Source organism: Battus philenor, unplaced genomic scaffold (assembly GCF_028537555.1).
Source record: "Battus philenor isolate CCGP_79_NKW_IND1 unplaced genomic scaffold, ilBatPhil1.0.hap1 SCAF_19, whole genome shotgun sequence".
Classification (NCBI taxonomy): Eukaryota; Metazoa; Arthropoda; class Insecta; order Lepidoptera; family Papilionidae; genus Battus; species Battus philenor.
Window position 1 is genome coordinate 13,742,465 of NW_027181681.1, and position 22,286 is coordinate 13,764,750.

General features: G+C 46.0%; 3 protein-coding genes and 2 non-coding genes across 5 annotated transcripts; 3 read left to right on the top strand and 2 right to left on the bottom strand.

Moving 5' to 3' along the window:
- The first annotated feature begins 5,643 nt into the window (after positions 1-5,643).
- On the top strand, positions 5,644-6,394 carry LOC137921287 (general odorant-binding protein 1-like). The gene is made up of 3 exons (XM_068763952.1): positions 5,644-5,718; positions 5,900-6,080; positions 6,186-6,394. The coding sequence occupies exons 1-3, from the start codon at positions 5,665-5,667 to the stop codon at positions 6,374-6,376; spliced, it is 426 nt and encodes a 141-aa protein (XP_068620053.1). The 5' UTR covers positions 5,644-5,664; the 3' UTR covers positions 6,377-6,394.
- A 555-nt stretch (positions 6,395-6,949) lies between these two features.
- On the top strand, positions 6,950-7,021 carry TRNAA-UGC (transfer RNA alanine (anticodon UGC)). Its single transcript has one exon. It is a non-coding gene; the product is annotated as a tRNA-Ala (tRNA).
- A 369-nt stretch (positions 7,022-7,390) lies between these two features.
- On the bottom strand, positions 7,391-7,462 carry TRNAW-CCA (transfer RNA tryptophan (anticodon CCA)). The gene has a single exon. It is a non-coding gene; the product is annotated as a tRNA-Trp (tRNA).
- Positions 7,463-12,105: 4,643 nt separating this feature from the next.
- Taz (tafazzin, phospholipid-lysophospholipid transacylase) lies at positions 12,106-17,079 on the top strand. The gene is made up of 6 exons (XM_068764011.1): positions 12,106-12,361; positions 14,190-14,315; positions 15,305-15,453; positions 15,531-15,625; positions 15,889-16,077; positions 16,243-17,079. The coding sequence occupies exons 1-6, from the start codon at positions 12,121-12,123 to the stop codon at positions 16,448-16,450; spliced, it is 1,008 nt and encodes a 335-aa protein (XP_068620112.1). The 5' UTR covers positions 12,106-12,120; the 3' UTR covers positions 16,451-17,079.
- A 268-nt stretch (positions 17,080-17,347) lies between these two features.
- Edc3 (Enhancer of mRNA-decapping protein 3) lies at positions 17,348-22,286 on the bottom strand. The gene is made up of 7 exons (XM_068764173.1): positions 21,942-22,286; positions 21,706-21,866; positions 19,454-19,600; positions 18,951-19,129; positions 18,423-18,873; positions 18,179-18,344; positions 17,348-18,099 (listed from the first exon to the last, which is right to left on the bottom strand). Exons 1-7 carry the CDS (start codon positions 22,094-22,096, stop codon positions 17,850-17,852), a joined length of 1,509 nt encoding a protein of 502 aa, XP_068620274.1. The 5' UTR covers positions 22,097-22,286; the 3' UTR covers positions 17,348-17,849.

A 22,286-nucleotide genomic window follows, 5' to 3' on the forward strand; every position in this document is an offset into this window, starting at 1 on the left:
ATAGAGGTTCCGCTCCCTACCCAAATTATAAAAAAAAGTTTCTCTGTGTTGTGGGACGTATCGTATCGCACGCAACAGAATGGTGACGACACCAGTAAAACTATTATTGTGGAGACATGGAATACACTCTTTCTGAACAGGACAAGCACCGCCATCAAGTGGCACTTGCAGTTTACGCGGTTCGAACGCGCGGACGCGTGCGGCGCGGACTGCGCGCTCCAAACTTATACTTTGGCCCGATGTTGCAACACTTTACACAATTGATTAATAATTAGATCAGACAGATTAAGCAATCACAAAAGATAATATACATATTAATTGTGAAATTTTATTTAACGATAACATTTATTGCGATTGGATATAGGTGTAAAAGCATAAAAAGGGTGGATGTATACCTCAATATGACGATTTCTGGCAGCACAAAGTCTGCACGGACAGATAGTAAACAATAATTCATTTTAATTTTCATTAATTCTAATTTTGAAAATTATTTATTAGCTATTTTATCATTATAAATTCCTTAATTTGTTTCCTTTATTTTTGCGTATAATATTGTAAATTTCTTGGCAGTCCTTCATAAATAAAATTGAATTGAATTAAGTTGTATATTATTTCTGTAGGCGTTGGTGTTTGTACAGCGCGCGCTGCTTCATTGACAGCAAATGAGCTGCGCATTCCCTCTTGTAAATCTTTTGCACTCACCAATCATCGGGAGTACAGATTTGTTTATATATAATTGCATGCGCGTGACTGACAGCTGTAGGTAATCAGAGCAATATTTTTTAAATTCATAATAAAATTATGAGCACCTTTACTGTCCCGGCTGCCCGTTGCATGGGGCTTGACACATTAAACTAACCGATATGAAGATGTACTGTAATTACGTACACCGCATTACAAATAATTCGTCGACGTCTGGTCCGGTGCGGTACAACTCCGGCCCGCCGCGCCCGCGGGGCGCAGAAATCCGACACACCCAAAACCGCTGCCTGCCTCGAGCGGTCGCAGCTCGTTACTTGTTCAAAACCACTTCTAAAGTACGTTTACGGTGATGAAATACCGACGTGGCCATCACACGGAAAACTATCGCTGACACGCTGCGCCGCACAGAGTGACATCTTAGAAATTTAGCTGGACAAAACTATGAAAGTGTTGAAAGAAACGCGATTATTAATAAAGAATAGTTTTGAATGAAAATTCTGTGATTTAAGATATTTGAAAAATATTTATAAATAACGATAACAAATCCCAACACGTGTAGGAAAAACAAGCTTAACTTTTAGTTTTAATAAAAAAATAAACCATGGAACGCTGTCTCTGTAAATCGGCATCAACTACCATGGCCAACGCATCATCACAGGATGCAGTCGATGGTGCAGGCTCAGCGCAGTTCCGTTTACAAAGCTTCTTCACTTCCATGCCTCTGCTTGTCGAAGCCCGGGGAAGCTCTCTAACTGCGTTGGCGGTATTTCGGCACCTTTCCTCAACTCTCGAAAGCTTAATTCGTTATCCCTAATAATTTCTTGAGGGAATTCACATTCAAAACATGTTGTATTTTCACTTTTTGTATTTATCGCTGCATTATTCAAAGTTTTTAGGAGGTCTGCCTAGTTCTGTTGACGTTTCAGCTACAGGAGCTGATGGATCGCCTTGATCCCGCAACCCCCCGCAGGCCGCGCGACAACAACTTCGAATATTACATAACTGTTATCCAACCAAATTGCATTTACAGACAATAAATGACCAATGTACTTGTTACTTTTTACACATTTTTTTTTTCAATTCGAAAGCATATTTTTTTAACATGAACTGTAGTTACATTTTTTTATTGAGTCAGATATATCTTGGTGGCACATTTTCTCTAAAACCAATCCAAGTATAGCATCAGTGCTATATTCATCAGTTTTAATCCAAGAAATCAAAAATTGTTCTACACGGTGCTAGTTGGAAGCTCATCCTAAAAAAAAATGTTAGCGCAAAAGAGCGTTGACGTTTTTGGGTTTTCTAAATACCAACACTTTAAAGTACAACTCCTAGAAGGTTTAATAATAAATAAAATCTCTAGCTTATTAAAAACAAACATGTTTATTTTGCATTTCATTTTCGTGCCGTAAATGATGTGCACGTTACTATGTTACGAGCACATATAACTTACCTGCAAAACGTTCTCGAGTATATAAATGATTAACCCAAAAGTGACAGCAGCTGTTCACCGGGAACACGGTGAACAGCTTAATGGTAGCGCACGCTTTCTGACGCGTTGTCTATCGAGTCGTCATCACTAGCCGCTCCTTCGCTTTGTTGTTGCTCACGCAGTACCGATAAATGCAAATACCTACCTGATTGTTGTGAAATAGATTGTTAACAATAAATGCAATATTTTCTAAACATCATGTATTACTTTGAAATTTCTGATTATTGTCTTGCTAGATTATAAAAACCTTATACTGTGCAGCGGCCAGGTCGCTGCGTTCGAAGTGATGTGATACGGGAGCACCGTCGCGCGGAAGTCTAAATTGCATCCTCTCATGTGTGCTTCTCAAAGACCGTCTCTTAGTACATGATCTGCTATTTTTGCATAAAATATTGTATGGCAAAATAGACTTTGGCAACCTTTTAAAGTTTAATTAGCTGCAAGTTCCGCATCGTTTGTTTCGACGCGCCCTATAAGCCACTCTCTTATCTCACGAGTGTGCAATTCTAACAATTTGAATAATTGTCTGCCATCGATGTCTTCAGAAACCATCTACATAATGCAGTGTGTCTATAGCAGTATTTTTATTGAGTATTTAAGCACTTTTCTTGAAGCAAATTGCGTCCGAAGGAAACGTTTTGACAGCTCTTTGTGCGTCAGAAGTTGTAAGCCACAAGTTCGCTCTCGCGTCTGATACTGTTCTCTTCCCGTTTGATGTTTTTTTCTTTGTAGCAAGTTGTAAATTTTAAATGTTGTGTCACCTGCCATATAAAGGCACACATTACTGAAGCATTATCGATACGGCAACATTTAACATATAACTTATGAGTACTGCGGGTATAACTAAATAAATAAATAAATTGTAAAGACTAAAAGACGATTCCCAAAAGAGCTTGCTTATGTCTAAATGTCCATCATCAAACTCCCCGGTTCCGTCACGCTGACTTCATCCTGGCTCAAGGCCGCGCTCGTTGCGCTCCTCGCCGAGCGCCTGCGAGAATCAAACCGCAGTTCATTCGCAGGCGCTCGTCGCTTACGTTCGCCCGAAGCAAAGAAAGCTTTCGCACGACGTTCCGGCGCACTGCAGAGGGAGGTTCCAGTTGAAGCTATGTATATGCAGTTTATACTGTTGACACTAGATGGCGTTTTATTAAATTTTATACGCAATTGAGATTAGTGACTCGCGAAATTAAATACTTTCATCATCCTCTGCGACCGGACGGTTCGTTAAAGATTTAATTCTACGACGCGGCAATAATTGTATTGCGTTGTAAGTTCACGAATTAGCTGATGTATTTAAAAAGACATCTTAATATTAAGTTCAACGTATGTACCAAGTGTACAACGTGCTTAACCCTTTCAGGACCATAAGGTTACGGTACCTTATTTAATTAATTTAGCTAGATGTAATGAATTAATAGGCATCCTAAAAACATAATTTATACTAAAAATTCAAAAAAGTTTTACATTTTTCTTGGAAATTTATGGGACAAATATGTCCCTGTGGTCGCTAAGGGTTACTTTCTACTTAAACTCTAAATTTTGGTTTACTTGTTGGTAAGTCTGTTTTGCTGTAAATAATGTACATTTGTTACTTAGTGTACTCTTTTTTACTTTTTTATGAATAATATAAATATAATAGGGCAAGTTATTTGTGGTACTCGGCGAAACAATTCCTGTTGTTGATGGATTGGTTAATGATTACATGGATTGATTTTTTGAGACGTTGAAGGTTCAGGTGATTCTTGCCGTTGAAGAGTCGTCGTCTCTTCAACCTCGACATCAAAATACCCCTTGGTCATCATCCTGTACTAGAAGTCTTTGGTCTTCGTCATCAAGCACTAAGTCATCTTCCTCATCGCTATTGTCGCCCACAAAAATTTGAAGAATTTTATTTTTTCGAAGTTCAAAAACTCCAAGTCCCTTACGAAAGATATTCTGAGAAAAATATGAATAAGAAAATGATAGCATTTTGGTATATCACCAGGTCAAAAGTTAAGAAATTCCGTATAAAAAGTATCCCTTTACGCCGACAGGGACATCCGTGTCCCATAATCTTTATAACGATTTATCACAGAATACAACATAAATACATTACTTCTGAATATTTAGAATAACAATTTACTTAACAGGTAATGATAATTTGACACTGTAAAAACTTGAAAAGCACTTTTACAATATCTATTATTTATTCCAAACAGCAGATCATTCGCGCCATAAGAACTCAACGTTCCGATGACGATAAACAATAAACGGTGTTAGTTATCCTATATTGCCAGTAAAAAATAATAAAAAGGTACTTTCCGAAATATTAAAACAAAAAAATAATTTACAATGGTTACGTAAATATTTAATTAATCCATGATTTTTGCTTGGGACACCGGTGTCCCCGTGGTCGTGAAAGGGTTAAAGTGTCCTCCGTCGACATATGCCTCTCATTTAGATTTCCCATAAGATCAGTTTCAAGCAGCCTACATCCAGGCGACATACGTTTAAGTAATTAAATAAATATGTACTTCAATCTCTGTCTTATGAGAAAAACAAAATAAATTTCCACATCTAAAAAGCAGTATCTTCTGTTTCTGTCGCGATTAAGTAAACGGTAAATCTTGCAAATGAAAATTCTACTTGGTTCCTTTATATTTATTAGACGTTAAATTAGACAATCTCTTCCGCCAGACCTCGCACTGTGTAGAGGGTCGTGCCGCGGTCGCCACCGTCAGCCGTCTGTTCAGGGCTGGACCCCCGTCTGCTCTGCCGCCTTCCTCCCAATGCGCGACTTAGTTGGCCTCACCTGTCCACTTCTAGGTAAAAACATGTGCATCAATAACCGCCCCAACTGTGGAAGTGCGTCACATAGTGCCGCCACTAGATATTGTGGTTGCGGACCCGCGCAGCCAGCGCTCGGAGAGCGGCGGGCATAGTCTGCATCCGGTAACCGATAAATGAAACACTACGCGACTGTAATCAGCGATGGCCTGCAATAATTACGACTCTGTCAACGCCCGCCGTGACGCAGCGGAAACTGTAAACTAAGCCCACTACTGGTGCACTCGCTCGGCGCTGACGCGTGTTCACTGCGGCACACACGGCTCGCTGCAGTTCGTTCTGCTAACATTTTGCTATTGTTCTCTTCTCCCGTTACCGTGCACGCGCAGAGCAGGGCTGCGGTTGCGCAGGTACCGCGCGCGGGCCTTAGTGCACGTAGAGCAGCGCCGCTCACGAAGGCGGCAAGTCGCGGACGAAGCCGCGCGCCGCGCCGCTGCCTGCCGACCGCGGGCTCGGCCGGCGTGACGAGGCGGCCCGCCCACCGCCCGCCCACCGCACGCGCCCGCGCGCTACATAAGCGCTAGGCAGCGCGGCGAGGCGGGACAGAGCGCGGCGGCATGGCGTGTGCGACGTTGCTGGCGCTCCTGGCCGCGCTGCCCGCGCTGCCCGCGCCGCCCGGCGTGTGCGCCACGGCTGATATCATGAAGGACGTCACGCTCGGCTTCGGCGAGGCGCTGCAGCACTGCCGCGAGGAGGTGAACGCTTTACTACCTGCAACACCTCAATAATCTTTTAGAACATTTTACGATCGCGGCGAGCCAACTATAATGCGTATTTGAGAATTTGTAAAAGTGTACACCTTCTCAAATTCTGCACCACGCAGCCACGAACGCAAAGCTTGACGGCCACTGCATACCTTTCATCGCGTGTTGCCAGAGTCAACTGAGCGAGGACGAGATGGAGGAGTTCTTCCACTTTTGGCGCGAAGACTTCAAGTTCGAGCAGCGCGCACTGGGCTGCGCGCTGCTTTGCATGAGCCGCTACTTCGACCTGCTCACCGACTCGCACCGCATGCACCACGAGAACACGGACCGGTTCATCAAGTCGTTCCCCAACGGTGAGTGCGCGGCCAGCCGCCCCGCCGCCCCGCCGCCCCGCCGCCCCGCCGCCCCGCCGGACCCGGTCGTCCCTCGCAGAGAGTGACACTGCTCACCTTTTACAGGTGAACTGCTGTCGCAGCAGATGGTAGACATAATCCACGAGTGTGAGCTGCAGCACGACGCCGAGCCCGACCACTGCCTGCGCGTGCTGCGCATCGCCGAGTGCTTTAAGGGCGCGTGCCAGCACCGTGGCATCGCGCCCACCATGGAGCAGCTCATGGCCGAGTTCATCATGGAGGCCGCTGCGCGCTAGTGGCAGCGCCGGCCCCGACCATCTTACTTTTAATATTTATATTGTAATCGTGTTCACTATGTAGCCGTACCTCCACAACAAATAACAAAAATATTCATGTGCGCTGCCCGCTGCGTGCACCGCCCGCGCGACCACAGCTCCGTTCGCCGAGTTGCCATCGAGCTCGAGCGCAAGAGCGGCGGAGCTCGACTTGTTCCAGCGGTAGGTATCCGCAGATGACACCTCGTCTGTCTGCTCGTCTCCAAAAACAATAAAGTGTTCTTTCTTCTAGTAATTTCCTAGCGCGTGTGGTGCTCGCCGAGGCTGCGGCCGCAGGTTAAGGTTTTTCTTCACGGGGGCGTCCGAAGGGGGAGGGCGCAGGTGCTCGCAGCTGCACTCGCTTCGCGTCTGCTCGGATGCACATTATAGATGATACAGTTACATCTCATAGCGTTTCATTGCTCCACTCGCTTCCTCTCCACAGCTCCGGGCAGCTCCGGGCAGCTCGATGCGGCGCAATGTTTCTGTTCTCCAGTAATATCTGCGCCCGGCGGCTCTGCGCTTTGTACATAATTTTGCATTTAGCCAGTACTAGGGGATGTAGCTCAGTGGTAGAGCGTTCGCTTTGCATGTGAAAGGCCCCGGGTTCAATCCCCGGCATCTCCACAGAATAATTCATTTTTTTTTTAAATTTTAGACAACTTTTTTGTATGCCTCGTGATTTTCAATTATAGTTATAATCGAAAGGGCAACCGACGAAGTAGACATTTTTATTCATTCAATTTCTTGAGAATATGGTGTTTAAGTGCGGGTGATATTCAAAATTTATTTGAATTACTGAAGATACGAATTTTTTGTTCATAAAAGTATGCAAGCAAACCGATTGACGTGTATGGTGTACAAGATGTTTTTGCTGCTAAGGTTTTTACAGCTTCGTCGGATATTAGGTCACGGAACGGATGGGTCCGTGACTGGGTCTGCGAATGACGGATATTATTTCTAAGACAAAAAATTCAACCAAAAAACTTGGAAGTTTGACCCCGACGTGATTTGAACACGCAACCTTCTGATCTGGAGTCAGACGCGCTACCGTTGCGCCACGGAGTCGTTGCATGAACTAATAAATTTACTAAACATATTATAAACAATAAATTATAAATATTTAAATAATTAATATAATAATAAAAAATGCACTTCCATCTAATAGTAAATTAACACAAAAGAAAACAACACAATTTTTATTTAAATACTTTAGTTGACAGCGCCATCTTTTGACATAATGATAAAGCGCTACGAAATGATACCCGCAGCTCACAGCTCACGAGCGGCGCGAGACCGCGGCGTAATTTAATCTGCAACTTATTATAATGTAATGTAATGTGAGCCCGTCGACTCAGTGTGACCCCGCGCCAAATGCCTCCGTCCGTGCCAGCACCCCGCATGTGTTTCTATCGGCTACTGTTTATCTATAATAAGACTAACAAGACTAGTGAGCCTCACGACACCAATATGTTGTAAAATTAATTTTGTCGTTGGTAGCTGATTACCCGTTGGCTTTCACGGCCTCACCAGATCCGAGGCGGTCTGAGGCGATTCGAGGCGGGCCAAGACGGACCGACGCGTTGGCAGCATTGAGCTTAAACGTTTTTACAGTAACTATACTCAAGCTCCCTCAAAAAAGCGTCACATTATTTATTTCAAGAGATTGGGAAATCTCCAAGTTTTGAGATCGCTTAGGCAAACGCTGCACGTAGACGACTACGGCTTAGCCTTCACGCGCGAGGGTGTCCAAGAGTGTCGAAACTCAATATGACCAGTTCAAACGGTCGACTTTATCAGTTGGCTAATTATCATAAGAACTGCCAAGTAGTTGTCGCGTCGTCGGCAAGGTCCAGAAAACCTCGCGGCCTTACTGGAGTGAGTTGTGGCAGTTGCGCCCGCGTTCAGAGGATTGCAATGGTTGACGTCACAGTAAAAATAAGCACCGACCTGATGCCTTTTTAAAAAAGGATGCTTTAAATTCGGTAACACCAAGTATTTACGCCCAAATTCTTGGAGGTTTTTACTGAAATGATATATATAAATACTGAATGGTATCGTGATGGTCCGTGTATGGTACGCTGTGGAGCATGCGCATAGATTAAAATTGTTGGCAGATTTTGTTATTTTTGTTAATTAAGAAAAAAAATGGCACAGTATGAAGGCCATCTTGCTCCCAACTCGAACGTCGCGCGGACCAATGCCGAGTTTACTCTCAAAGACGAATCTTAACTAACCAAGTTACTTTGTCGACAAGAGGAACTGGACTCTTTATAAGTGACGGATAGCGACTAAAAGATGAAGGCTTCCTGCGGGGGGCCGAGAGTGTCGGGCTCTCGTGGGTCCTCATTGCGGTCCTCCATTTCCAGAACCAGCATCAATGTGCAGTAGTAGGGGTCGTCTGCGGAAACAGCTGGCGTTTCTTCTTTGATGTGAGCCCATTCTTGTTTCTTTGGACGTCTGATATCTTACTCTAAAAATTGTTGACAAGGCCCGGTCGCGGACATCAGTACTATGAGAAAGTGTCAACTTCATTTCCCGAAAGATTTTTTTGTGCTATCAGTTAGGCTCTAAGGTCGTGGTCGCACAGTGCGTGGGGCCATGTACTCGAAAGCTGGAGTATGAAACTAGCTGGTCGCGCAGCGGAGAAAAAGAGAAACTTCTCGAGGCCCGGAGGTGGTCGCGTAACTTTTGGCTCCATTGACTAAGGCGCCCTCGGCATTACGTGGTTTGTTTTGTGAATACGTGTGCAGCGCCTACGGCACCCGGCGACTTTGGCAACAATGATTTTAAGGGTGCACGTGCGCCTGTTCAGGCGCATAGAGTGCAATATCTCTGTATCAAAATAAGGATAAAAATTACAACGCTCTTCGTGCGAATTGGCTTTGAGTTAGGATTTCCCGTGCGATTACAACCCGCACCCCGCGCCCCGCGCCCCGCGCCCCGCTGCGAGGCCGGGGCCCGCGTGTTGTGCCGCGCCGTTGAATCACCGCGCCGCTGCGACGCCTCGGCACCGCGGTGGGCATTCCCCAGCGCGTACTTTTTGCTGGGAGCGCTTGTGCGCGGTGCACTCTCAAGTAACAATACAATATTTGCCCGGGCACTATTGCGTGTAACTCTTGTTACTAAACTACACGCGAGAAAAGCGTGCTTAAACTCGCATCGCACCAGAAATTCATCTTTTGTGGAATCATCTAGAGCGAAGTAACGAGAGCTGCCCTTAACGCCTCGCGACCGCAACCCGCCCATTCCGCACGCCGACGGGTGTGCTCTGCATATACACCAAATTCCAAATAATAAATGCATATCATTAAATAAGGTTACAATGAACGTTACGCGTGTTACGCAGGCACGGCGCGCCCCGCGGCGATGCGCCTCGGAAAAATCAAAACAAAACATAGAAACGAATTCCGCGAACCGTCGACCGCGCACGAGGAAAGTACACTCCGCGCTCGCCTTTATAAGCTGCGCACGCGCACACCGCGCCAGTGCCGCGCCCGTGATCATGCACGCTGTGCCGCTGCTGCTGCTACCGCTGCTGCTGCTTCTGCTGCCGAGTGCGAGCCGCTCGCTCCCCGCGACCGCCGCCTCGCCCTCCCCGCTGCCGCCACACGCGCCCCCGGAGCAGGACAACAGAAAGCGATTTCTAGTGATGTCCCCGGAGCAGCGCGCGCCGGACGCAGAGCCCGGCGCCCGCGTGCTCTACGAGTTCGACGTGCTGGAGTACGACCGCTGAGCGGCGCCCGACTGCCGTCAGCGTTGGCTCGCTCGTGCCGCCGCCGTTGAGCCGCTCATATACTGTACACGTCGTAGTGAGCTCGGCGCGGCTGTTGGTGTCCTGTGCTGGCTCGAATAAATGAGTGTGATCAATGTTAACGAATTTTGTATTGCCGACCCTCGCCACAGTAAATATTACACAATACGTCGTCACGTTGCAGCAGTGGCCCCCTGACCGACAAGCGACGAAATACCGTAAACGGATTTTTGTTTTATACTGTTAATACTGATTTAAATTTTTCTGGCAGGCTCGTGTATTATATAATATAATATTATTAGCTCACAATATAATATAACTACCTACACCAATTATCTAGTCCCGCAATGATTTTTTTTACAACACACGCACACATTGCTGAGATCGACATCAGCGCACTGCACATGTCCCGCTCTCTTCTACTCGCTGACCCTGCGTCCCGTAAGCCCACGCTCAGCGATTGATGTAGTGACTCGTACAAAACCAGACTGTTACCGCACTAACGGCACGGCGCATGCATTTCACGTCATGCTGGGGTTACCCAAAGCCGCCCTGGCGCCATCGCTGCTAAGGCAGCTTTGTTACTACCACTCCGAAGCGCGAGCTATGACTAGAGCTCGCCGAGAAGAAGTGAATTATCACACGTGAATAACCCGCTTCACCCGATGAGTCCAACCGAACGTGTTGGCCAGACAATGTGGCGCCGCGGTCGCTATTTTTTTTCTGGCCACTGTTGTCCTACGGGCAATTACAGATTCCGCTTGTTAGAACGGACAGGGCGCAGAAACTCTAGACCAGTGATTCCCAAAGTGGTCTATATCGACCCCTAGGGGTCTATGACAACCTGCAAGGGGTCTACGTTAACGAAAAAAAAATTGGGGGTCCACGATAGTGGATCTCAACACATACACTGATAGTACCTATTTACTTACATCATACTATCTTATATACATTATTTATAAAAGTACCTATGAAGTAAAAAATTTGTTTATTTGTGTAGTTATTTTGTGTAGTTTTAATTTAAATTCAATTAATAAATGTATAAAATAAAAAGTGTTTTTACTTAAAGTTTTTAACACTAAACTTCACTACAGTTGGAAATTTACAGGAAATCAATATCAGGTAAGTAGGGGGTCTACCCAACACGGAAAAACATGGCAAGGGGTCTACCACACAAAAATGTTTTGGGAACTTTGCTCTCGAGAACCTAATTTTATTACGTTCTAAAAGTGACCCGACGCAAGGATCTCCACAGACGAACTAGATTTTGGCACTCTTTCTAAAGGCCTTTAGAATTCCATTTCAAGGGCCCGAGGGAGAAGCGAACCTCGACTTGGTCAGCGATTGACATGACTATCATTAGCACCGCTTCGAAAAGCGTTAGCGCGGAGAGAAGGAGCAGAAGCGGAACAAACTGCAGCAACTGTTCCATCGGCGGGTTGTTCTTGACTGACTGGGAAAAATTTTAAATTTTGCTTGCGTAAAGCTTGTTTAGAGTCGGTCTAAGCACCGATCCTTGGGGCACTCCGGCGCGAGCGCAGCGGGGTTAAGAAACTAGACTCTCAAAACCTGAACACTGCAGTTGCCCTGCGAAATTCAACAGCCAGACAGTCTGCTCGAAAAGAATGACAAAAGTGTTTCTTATGATTACCTCTATGTATCCTCTAAACTTCACTGTAGGTGGCCGCGGAAGAAGAAGGAAGGGTTTTATATCTACCTAACTACAATGTGGATAAACAACACAATGACATCAATTACCAAGAACTATATCCAGCGCCATCTATTAAACAATGTTTTACCAACTGTGTAAATGTTAGTTAATTAAAATCTTACTTGTTCATGCTTTATTTTTTTCATCATTAAAGTGATTTTTATTTCTTCTTTGAAAATGTTTAACATGCAGATGACTGTACGTTGACCTTCCTTACAAATTGATAACAACAGGCCAACGAAGGCAACACCGGCAATCCCAATGCCAAATTATCACAATGTCATCGAAGCAGGAGATAGCAGTAATGTCAGTCGGTCCCGCGGCGACGGGCAGCGCTCCGTCGCCCCGCGCGCGCAGTACCACGTAGCGCCGGCCCGCGCCGCAGCCATGGCCTACGACATCGGCTGGATCATCCCGCGCTTGCGGAGCCCGGGCGTCTTGTGGAACTGCGCCAGCTCCATCACCGTGGCGGTCGTCGGGCTCTTCAGCAAAATCATAATCGGTGAGCTGACCGCCTCCTGAAAAGCGCCCGAGTTGCGCTCACTCACATTAGGTAACCGCAAGAGGCTGCCGCGACTCCTCCCGAGTCCGCCGGAATGGAAAGCCAAGAAGCTAGTTACTGTGCTTACAATCTCGCTTTACTATGTAAAGTCCGTCAAGGTGAACAGCAAAGGGGACGCTCGGTCTTTGATATCTTGATACATTGAGTAACGTGACCTTTGTGATGGACTATTATCAGTTAATCACCAACCTTTGAATAAAATTAGAAATACTGTTAAGAATTATAAAATACTGAGAATAAACAAAGAAAGATTATTATTAAATTTATACCAATGTATTGTACTATGATACACATGCTGTGTATTTGTGTCTTGTTGTTTGTATCATAAAGAAAGATTCCATACACAGCAGTTTTTGTTTGCACAATATTTTCTATTGATACATGCTATTGCAACTCTTAATTATTTATTTTCTTGTTTGAGAGTTTTATTGGAATATAATGTAAGTTTAAGATTTCTAATGAATTGAGTTGCAAACAAATTAACTTCATGTTGTATTGTGCAGCAACACAAAGTTTATTAATCCTGGCAAACCTACCAGTACAAGCACTACTTGTCATATTATGACAGTGAAAAAATAAATTTAATGTTTATATATATGTTAACATTATCATAGAATATTTAGTGGGTTCGATAATAAGGCAGTACTTATGGCAGAAGTGTACGGCCAGCCTTCTGGCCTTCAGCATGTGTAAAACTTTTACATCTTTTTGGTTCTTCACATTATAATAAATATAGACAAACAAAAAAAAAGATGGACTTTTAAAGGAATATGGAATTGTAACAAAATTAATATACTTATCAAACAAACGGGATAAAGAGCAAGAGTAGAATCAAAGTGCTGAACACACATATTTGTTTTCCTTTGCATTGCATCAAAGTGCTGATCATGCACTTGCACTAATTGGTTGATTAATTTTGAAGCTCATTATTTTCTTAACTTCCACAAGACATTAATTTTTCTTTTTTTTTTAAATTTGTAATCAGTTCTATGTCGAAGACACATGAGTTGGTGAAATCCCACACACCAGTCTGTAAACAGGAAGCACCTTGGAGCATGATTACAAATACACATTGTTATGTAAATGCGGGAGGTCAAAGATGCTATGAATAACAACTAATGACGGTCAAATTTTTGCTTTTAAAATAAATCAGGCAGGGAAGCGCAAGCACTCTCTGGATATGTTACATCTATCTATAATTTTTTAGTAAGTACCTGATTAGCTATACAGCTTATGCTTGGCATTTTGACTAGAAAAGTTACATTGATTAATTTTTAAAGCATTCAGTGACAATGTGTGGATGTTTAGCTCTTCTCAAGAAGGTCGACAGTTATTGGTTGGAGACAAGATGTTAGTTTAAAGAAACTATTGTAGATGCCAAGTATAGATTTTGGAAGCAAGCTGCCAAGAAATATCAACACAATCAGAAATATTACTGTTGAAAATTAAAAATATATCGCAAGCCTTTGTGCAAAGTTTAATGTTGTAGAACTATTCAATTTGGAGCCTAGTGCAAACCTTTTGAAGTGCCAGTGGGTCTGTTTCATCAGCTGAAAGTTTTGCCAAGTCCTTAATACACCACCGTTACAATACGTGACTGCCATCTGTGGCATAAATATAAATGGTAATAAACCTGCGAACCTCTTGCAAGATGCTGCATGAGTTCAGAAGGTTGTAGGTAGCCCTTTGGGGGTGGTGGCGGCCACCAGGCAGTCAGTCGCAATGGCAAGAGGCCGCATGGTGTAACGCGTGTCGTGTGCGGTTGCAGAGTTCCTGAACAAGACGACGGTGCACAACCGCGAGGCGCTGGCGCGTGCCGTGCGCCGCCCGCCCGGCGTCCCGCTGCTCACCGTTTCCAATCACCACTCCTGCTTCGACGACCCTGGCCTTTGGGGTGAGTTCGCTCGCTAACAAAACGGTTCTACTTTCTAACACCTCATTTTTTTATTAAAAACGTTTTAAACCTTGTTGGAAACGTGTTAGATACGCAGCTGTCCGAGGAGCAAGTGTCGCTGTGGCACTCCTTGGCAAGTGTTTCTCGGGCCGAGCGGTGTACGACGCAGTTGTGCGGGCTGGTCACTGCCGGCAAGCGTTTCACTGCGTTCTTTCGTATATTTGACGCGGAGAAGCAAACTGTTGGTTTCGTCCGCTCGGGACGACACGCGCACGAACCGCGTCGTGCAATCCCGATACAGTCTCGTCCAAGAATAACGTCTCAAACTAATTTAGTGAGCGATGGTTGCACAAGCGCACACGGCACTGCGCCGCCTGGACCTGGTTGCAATATTAAAACACGTGCGTGTGTATTTGTGTACTTCTCGCACACGGTTGAAACTTTAGAAATACTGCAGTTGTGACCGTGTCTCGTGACGACGCCTCTTATCACAGCGGCGCGGGCGCTGCGATATCAACAGCGATTGATATTTTATCAGCCTCCATTTCCAAATCCTCACTGACAATACTAACAAAAGAAGAATAGATAAGCTGTTCCGCTGCAATTCTGCGCGCACACGAGTACCACTAACGAGAGCGCTGCTGCTGCGCCGCGGCTTTAAGTGTCGGCTGCTGAGTTAGTAAGTAGCTCTTTACTGGAAAATACCAAAACAGATATCGAAACGCGACGTAGGTTGGAAAAAAACCTCGCCGCCGTCGATGGCCGTCGCCACCGACCGTAACCATTGAACACAACGGAGCTCGCGCCACGAGGGGAATGTTACTAGTATTAGTATAACGCTCAGGCCAGTTTAAATTGCCAGCGCGACGGCCGCGCGCCGAGTCGCGTGCCGGCATCTCGCCACAAAAAATGAGAAATCGCGCCGCGGTCTCGTGGCCGGCGCGCGGTCGTCGCCAGTTGCAAGCAATGTGACAAGTCGCGTGTTGCAGGGGTGCTGGAGGCGCGCACGTTGGTGAGCCGCGCGCGCATGCGTTGGGCGCTGGCCGCGCACGACATCTGCTTCACTAATGCGCTGCACGCGTGCTTCTTCGCGCTCGGCAAATGCGTGCCTGTGGTGCGCGGCGCCGGCGTCTACCAGGTACTGCGCCCCGCCCCCGATGATGTCATACAGACGGTTGCAAACCGCGATCGCACTACAACTAAACCGTTTTGCAGCCCGCGATGGACTTTTGCGTGGAGCGGCTGGCGCTGGGCGAATGGGTGCACATCTTCCCCGAGGGCCGCGTCAACGTCGACAAGGAGAACATCAGGTGGGCGCACCTCGCGCGGGACGGGCGGGCCCCTGTTCCAGTTACGAACCAAAAAGTGGAAGACTGCTTTTTTAGCTTTTCTTTAAATAGGTTTTTCTTAGGGTTACTTTAATTAATTTCGTTAAAAACCACAAAATAACATCCGTTCTTCTTGCGGAGCATGCCGCTCGGAAGTGAACAATCTTTATTAACAGAAATTAAAATTATTTCTAAATCATTATGCGCGCGTTGTACAGTACACTAGCACTCTACCGCTCACACAGGTTTAAGTGGGGCGTGGGGCGGCTGGTGGCGGAGAGCTGGGCGCGCGGTCGCGAACCGCTGGTAGTGCCCGTGTGGCACGAGGGTCTGGACCGCGTGCTGCCTAACGTGGAGCCCTACCGCTTGCGCCTGCGCAAACGGCTGCATCTGTGCGTTGGCGAGCCCATTCCGCTGCTGCCCCTTCTGGATAGGTACGTATGTGCGTCACCTACCGCTGGAATACACCTGGCGGATGCCGCGTCAGCTCTTACGTGGGTGGCACTATCCGTCTCTACTTTTTTATTCTTCTATTATACACAACTAAATGCAATTACATTTTATCACGATGCTAATATTTAATTGCTTTTTGTTTATAGACTGAAGAGTGCGAACGCGTCGGAGGAGGAGACGCGGCGCGTGATCACGGAGCACATCCAGTGCGAGCTGCACCGGCTGCGCGACGCCGCGCGCGCGCTGCTGCGGCCCGCCGCGGAGCCCTGCGCCCCCGCGCCCCCCGCCGCGACCCCCGCCCCGCACCTCAACGGCGCCGAGCGCGACGCGCGCCTCAAGGACAAGGACGCGTAGGATCCCGCGCCGCGTGTCCACACCGGCACCACCTGTGGGACATGGGCGCTCCGTTCAAGAAGCCGGAGCCAGCGCGGCGCCGCCCGCGTACAAAACTGTGGAATTGTTGTTTTTGATATTGTTGTAGCCGTGTTCGTGTTTAAGTGAATGCCGTCATATCTTCTGCGTCTGTGTGCTTGTCGAGGGAGTCGTGCGTGTGCGTTAGTGTTCGTGTCCGTGTTTAGGTACAGATTGAAGTATTTTCTTGTAAGTCAATTTACTACTCGTCTAAGACACCTCAGTACTGTAAGGCGTCAGCTGCCGCAAGTGATTGTGCGGCGTCGCGCGGCCGGGTCGGGGCTCGTCTAAGCGCAATTTTTATAAATATTTTTAAGTACTTTTATACAAGTTTACCTAGATTGTATGATTTACACCCCGTAGGTTATAACGCCGGCCCGCCGCCTCCTTCATTCTGCAAGCAACGCTCTGCTCGCGCGAACTGGAAAATCCAATTCGTTCCCCGTAAGCAGTTGTTTGTACAGACCGCGTGCGCGTGCGCGCGCGTGGCCACGCCCCGCCCCCGCCGCGCTCGCTTTTTGTGGATCGACATATATTTTTATTTGGAATTAAATCTGTGGATTTTTGTATAATTGGTTTCATTTGTTCTTCGGCCGTCATACCGGCGCGTGTTTGCACCTGAGGCGTTATAACATGTTGCATTGCCGTGGAGTAAGGAAACGAGCGCTCGGCACCTTCGGGTAGGGCTGGAAGTTTAATTAAATCGGTAGCTGTGAGTCAGCTGCGCACTACAAACCAAATATAGTTACAACAATTTTTGACCTGCTAGTGCAAAAACTTTTGTACAAAGAAAATTTTATGAATTCCAACAAATAAAAATCCGATTTGATTGTATTCGAATTTATTGCGGCTCGCACGAAAGCACCGTGCTCCGTAACACTTAATAATTCAATTGCAGCTAATCATCCCTGTACATAATTACAAATATCACTGGCTGCATGTCAATACATTCATTACAATAACATCATCCAAAACTAACGCTAAATTATTTCTAAAATTTGTTCCTCTTTATTAGTGAAATCACTAAATAAACATTATGTTTAAAAAATATAAAACACTGCCTACATGTAGTGTCAGTCATTTTTATTTAATGCAGATATTTTCAACCAGCGAGCTGTATTCATCAACAGAAATGGGAAATCGATTACATTACTATGAAGTATGTAACTGAAGATAATACAGAGGTTGCTTCAACTTCTCTAAATCAACAGTCAGTAGGGCACATCCTCACCCTCGTGTCTCCGAATTTATCGGACGCTCGTGCAAGGGTCGGCGCTCATAGTCCCATAGTTGACTCCATCCTCGTCAATAGTCATAATTTGATGAAGCGGGCGTGTGGTTGTTAAAGCGCCGGGTGCAGCGGCAGTACGGAGCAGGCGGCGAAGGGCGGCCGGTAAGTGATGTGCAGGTCGCGGAAGAGGCGCGGCGGCGGCGCCACGTTGGCCAGGTACACGCGACCCAGCGCCGGCGGCAGCGCGGCCGGCAGCACGCCCAGCACAGCCGCGCGCGCGCTCAATCCCGCCCAGCCCTGCTCCGGCGGCTCCAGCGCCACCACGGCGCCGCGCGACGCCCGCGCCCACGTCAGCGCCTCCCTGCGCACGACGCCAACGTCACCCCATATGCCATACGACCACACCCGTGAATATATATCGGAAGCATCAAAGAACTTACTCGTAGAGTTCGGGCGCGTGTGCCTCCTCGGGATCGTGCAGCGCCACCAGCAGCAAATCGGGGCTAGGCAGCAACTCTGCGCGGCTAACGGCCGTGCCGCCGCCCAGCGCCAACGCACTCAGCTCCTTCTGCAGCACACCGCAGCTCGCCGCAGCGCTGGAGTCGCCTGCCGGCCGACGCACGGTTAGCGAATGATCAAGTGAATCTGTCAGACGACAAGACCAGAAGAAGCAGGGAAGCATACCGGCGAGAAGCACGTAGGCGCGCGCCCCATGCGACGCAAACAGGCGCGCCGCTAGAACGCCCGTGGCGCCAATCCGGTGCGGCGCCACCAGCGATACGCATACGGGCGCCTGGTGCGCGTTGCGCGACTCCAGGCGTCGCCCGCCGCCGACCAGCCGCAGCGCAACGTCGGCCGCCGCACGCGCCAGCAGCGCGCGCGCTCCCTCCGCCGCCGCGCCACGTAGCCCGGCCCACAGGCGGCGCCGCAGCGCACTAGTCACGCCCGGCACCGGCAACCCGCTCTCCGTGAGGTACTCGCAGGCGCGCAGCTCATCCGGCACGCGGATGACGGCGCCGGCGACCGTCGCCGCCTCGCCCAGCACGCTCTCATCGTGCCGCAGCCGCGCGCCTGCCTCGTCCGCTGCACGCACCACGTCGGGCCGCGCCGCGCTGCGCATCTGCTGCCACAGCGCCTGCATACACCGCATTCAATTACAATTCACCCTGTTCATATTTAAACGAACGACATCTGGCAAACGCGAGCGCGCACCTGCTTGTCGAAGAGCGCGAGGTTGCCCTCGAAGTCGAAGTCGTCGAGCAGCGCGGGCTCCGCCGTGTCGCCGAAGCACGCCTCGTTGCGACGCCGCGCCTTCTCGTGCGCCCCACCGCCCCCGCAGCCGCCGCCGCGCCCCTTGGGCGTAGAACCTGTTCCCGCCGCGCCGTAGCTCCCTGCACAGACCACTTGCAATATAGTCAAAGTGTATTAAAAATACTCTGAGGCCGACTCCACATGTCTATGATCCAAGATGTCGGCTGCAACCGTTTAAAAATGACAGAAAACAATGATAGGAAAAGGGCGCTTTCTTTGACGAAAATTTAAGCACTTAACTTTATCCAGACTACCAATATAAGCCAGCACCCTCTCCTTAATATACCATCTCTTAATGTTTCAAAAGGACTTGAAATATCTTAGACTACTGCATGATGGGAAATTAAAAAAGACAATATTGTGAACAGGCAATATGATAGATGTGGTTCCAATTTTCTGAATACCTGAATGGGTATTATTCTTATTATTTCTAGCTCCTTGTATGTCAATAGGCTTGCTGCGAGTGGAGCCAGGGGTCGGGTGCCGCGCCGCTGTTCCGGACTTGGGTGCATGAGCCACACCTGCACTGCTCGTGCTGGCCTGGTTATTGACTGACATAAAAAAATTAAGCATTTATGCCTTTTTATACATAATACCATGTACTAGAGGCAAAAGATTGGTTAAAAACAATTTATACAATAAAGGTATTTGACTTTTTATTATATGAATTTAATAATATCTCAAATTTAGTGATTGGACATCCATAGGAATATATAGCTGGAGAGTATATGTACATAGAGAAAAACATAAATATAACAGTTACAATGGCAAGCGATGGAATAATGATCATATGTATAGATAGGAACTTCTCTAAAATATTCAAGAATGTTTGTGTACAGGCCAGTTAATATCTGTTAGAAATAAAATTTTACATTCAGGAAATAATGTAAAGGCATATTGAGATGTTTTATCTAACAAACCAGGGCTCTACTAATGGACTAGCAAGGTAAAAATAATAATAATATGGAATTAAACAGAGGTATAAATGCAGTGGCTTTTTATGACTTCTTTTTCTAATTGAAATTACTTAAAAGTCAAGTGTAATATAGGTTCTTCACCATCTTGCAATCGCCAAATAGTCTAATCCATAAATAAGAAAGGACCAATATCTAGCCACCTCCGCAACACAAACACTGGACTCGGTGTTTAGCACTAATCTGTGTAACAACTCCTGAAGATGCCCCGTGGAGGGGTGAAACACGTGTTGAGTGAATTTACGGTGGCGGTTGTGTAGTTGGCATTGTCTGTCGCATGCGCATTTACGAGCGGGCTGGCGGGCGGTGCACTTTCATGCACGACAACCACTGCATGTGCGGAGGTGGCTAGATATTGGTCCTTTCTTATTTAGGATGGACTTCCGCAATGTAACGCCTGAATCCATTAAATAAGTCTAATCCATATTAAAACTTTAGAGTTTTAAATTAAAATATGGCCCCACCATAATCCTAAATATTCAACAAATGTATTGTAACATGTTTACAGATTTAATGAAAAATAGTAAATTGCTTTGCCTTTAACCTTTAATAATTTATTTCAATTTTACCAATAACCACCACACCACAAATACCACTTAAGTAAGATCTTTGAGAAACTTGTTTTAAATCTAATGCCATGTATTGTTTATCAAAAAAGTTGTTGAAATAATTGTAATCCAATGAAATAGTTTTAGTCACAGAATGCAAAAAGCTCAGCGCCATTGTTTTGGCTAATAAAAAAGTAGGACAATTAACAGATGTCAATACAGCTGACTCATTGGTTTAATTATTTAGAGCATTTCATGTTGGAGTATTTTAATATGGGGCAGTCTGTAAATTAATAAATTAATTTTTTACAAAAGAAGAGACAGGGGCTATATAACTAAAATTCTAGTTCTTTTTAAGTAATTGGTATTTTTATTTCTGCTACTCAATATATATTTAATGACCTGTTGTTTCTAATATGCCAAAATTGAAATACTCGTACAAATAATAAAAGAAGCATAATACTGTAAGGCCCAAATTTCTTACTCAAAAAGTTAACAAAAGAATTTGAGTGTGGGCAGGTGTCATAGTTCTACAAGACATGATGAACCTTTCTTTTTTTCTTCTCTTTTTAACCTTAAGCTACAAGTACACTGTCAAATAAATCTTTTTTATATGACCATATTTATTGTACAAATATTTTAATTTAAAAGTGTAGTTCTTCAATTTCTGGCAAGTTTTTCTTGGCAGATCAGCTCTCCAGACTGGTGGTAGCTTACTTTTAATAATAAACAATTTAAAAGTGTGTAAATGCCTTCTTTGATAAAGAAAATTTCAATCTGAATAAGAAACAAACTGTTAGCAATGTGAAGGGCTGCATATGTCACATTATACTCAATTAAACTAAATAATCAGTAAGCAATAGCTGCACCACTGGGCTCAAATATTCTGCATACAAATTTAAATTCCAGGATTTGTTATACACAAGACTAGTTTGATAATGACACAAGCAAAACAAGGGATGATCCTGTTCACTCTCATGACTTTCAACAAGCATATCAATGCAGCAACTTGCTGATACACAATGTCACCTCATAGTAATCCACTAGTCTAGGCAACAAACACACAAAACATACACTCCTATCATCATCAATTTTTTATACATTAGTCTATCGTAGTATAGATCGCAGTTTCACCTGCACTTGTTACATTGGAGGGATTCGCCTGCAAATTCTCGCACACAGTGGCGCGCGGGCCCTTCTTGCTGTTCTTAGTGACCGCCACGGTGCTGTGTGTCTGCTGCGCTGGCTCCGCGCGGCACTCCTCGATGATTTTCAGTTCTTTTATGTCGGCAGCACTTAATAAAGATTTAATACTATTTAAATACTACGACTCATTTCCAAAATATAGTAAACATGATCAACTGCCTTACTTGAGAGTAACCCGACACTTGGGGTATGGGAATCCGTTCCTGAAGGCTTTTGTGAGCGTTATTGTATTGCCGTCAGTCTGTAAGATCGTTCCTTGGTAGCAACCGAGGGGCTCACCGCAATTAACGGACACGGCATAACCGACCCAACTTGACATATTTGCCTTTTGCACTAACCGAGTTCAATTCACAACATACACCTAAAGTGTAATTAATAACTGACTGTTTTTCTTGCTACAATGCTGCCCTCGCCACACTATCGCAGTTTTACAACCGCTGTCAAAGAACCACAACCGCCCAGTGACAGCCGCTGGACTACCGTTAAGGCGTGTGGTGAATTTATTTGAC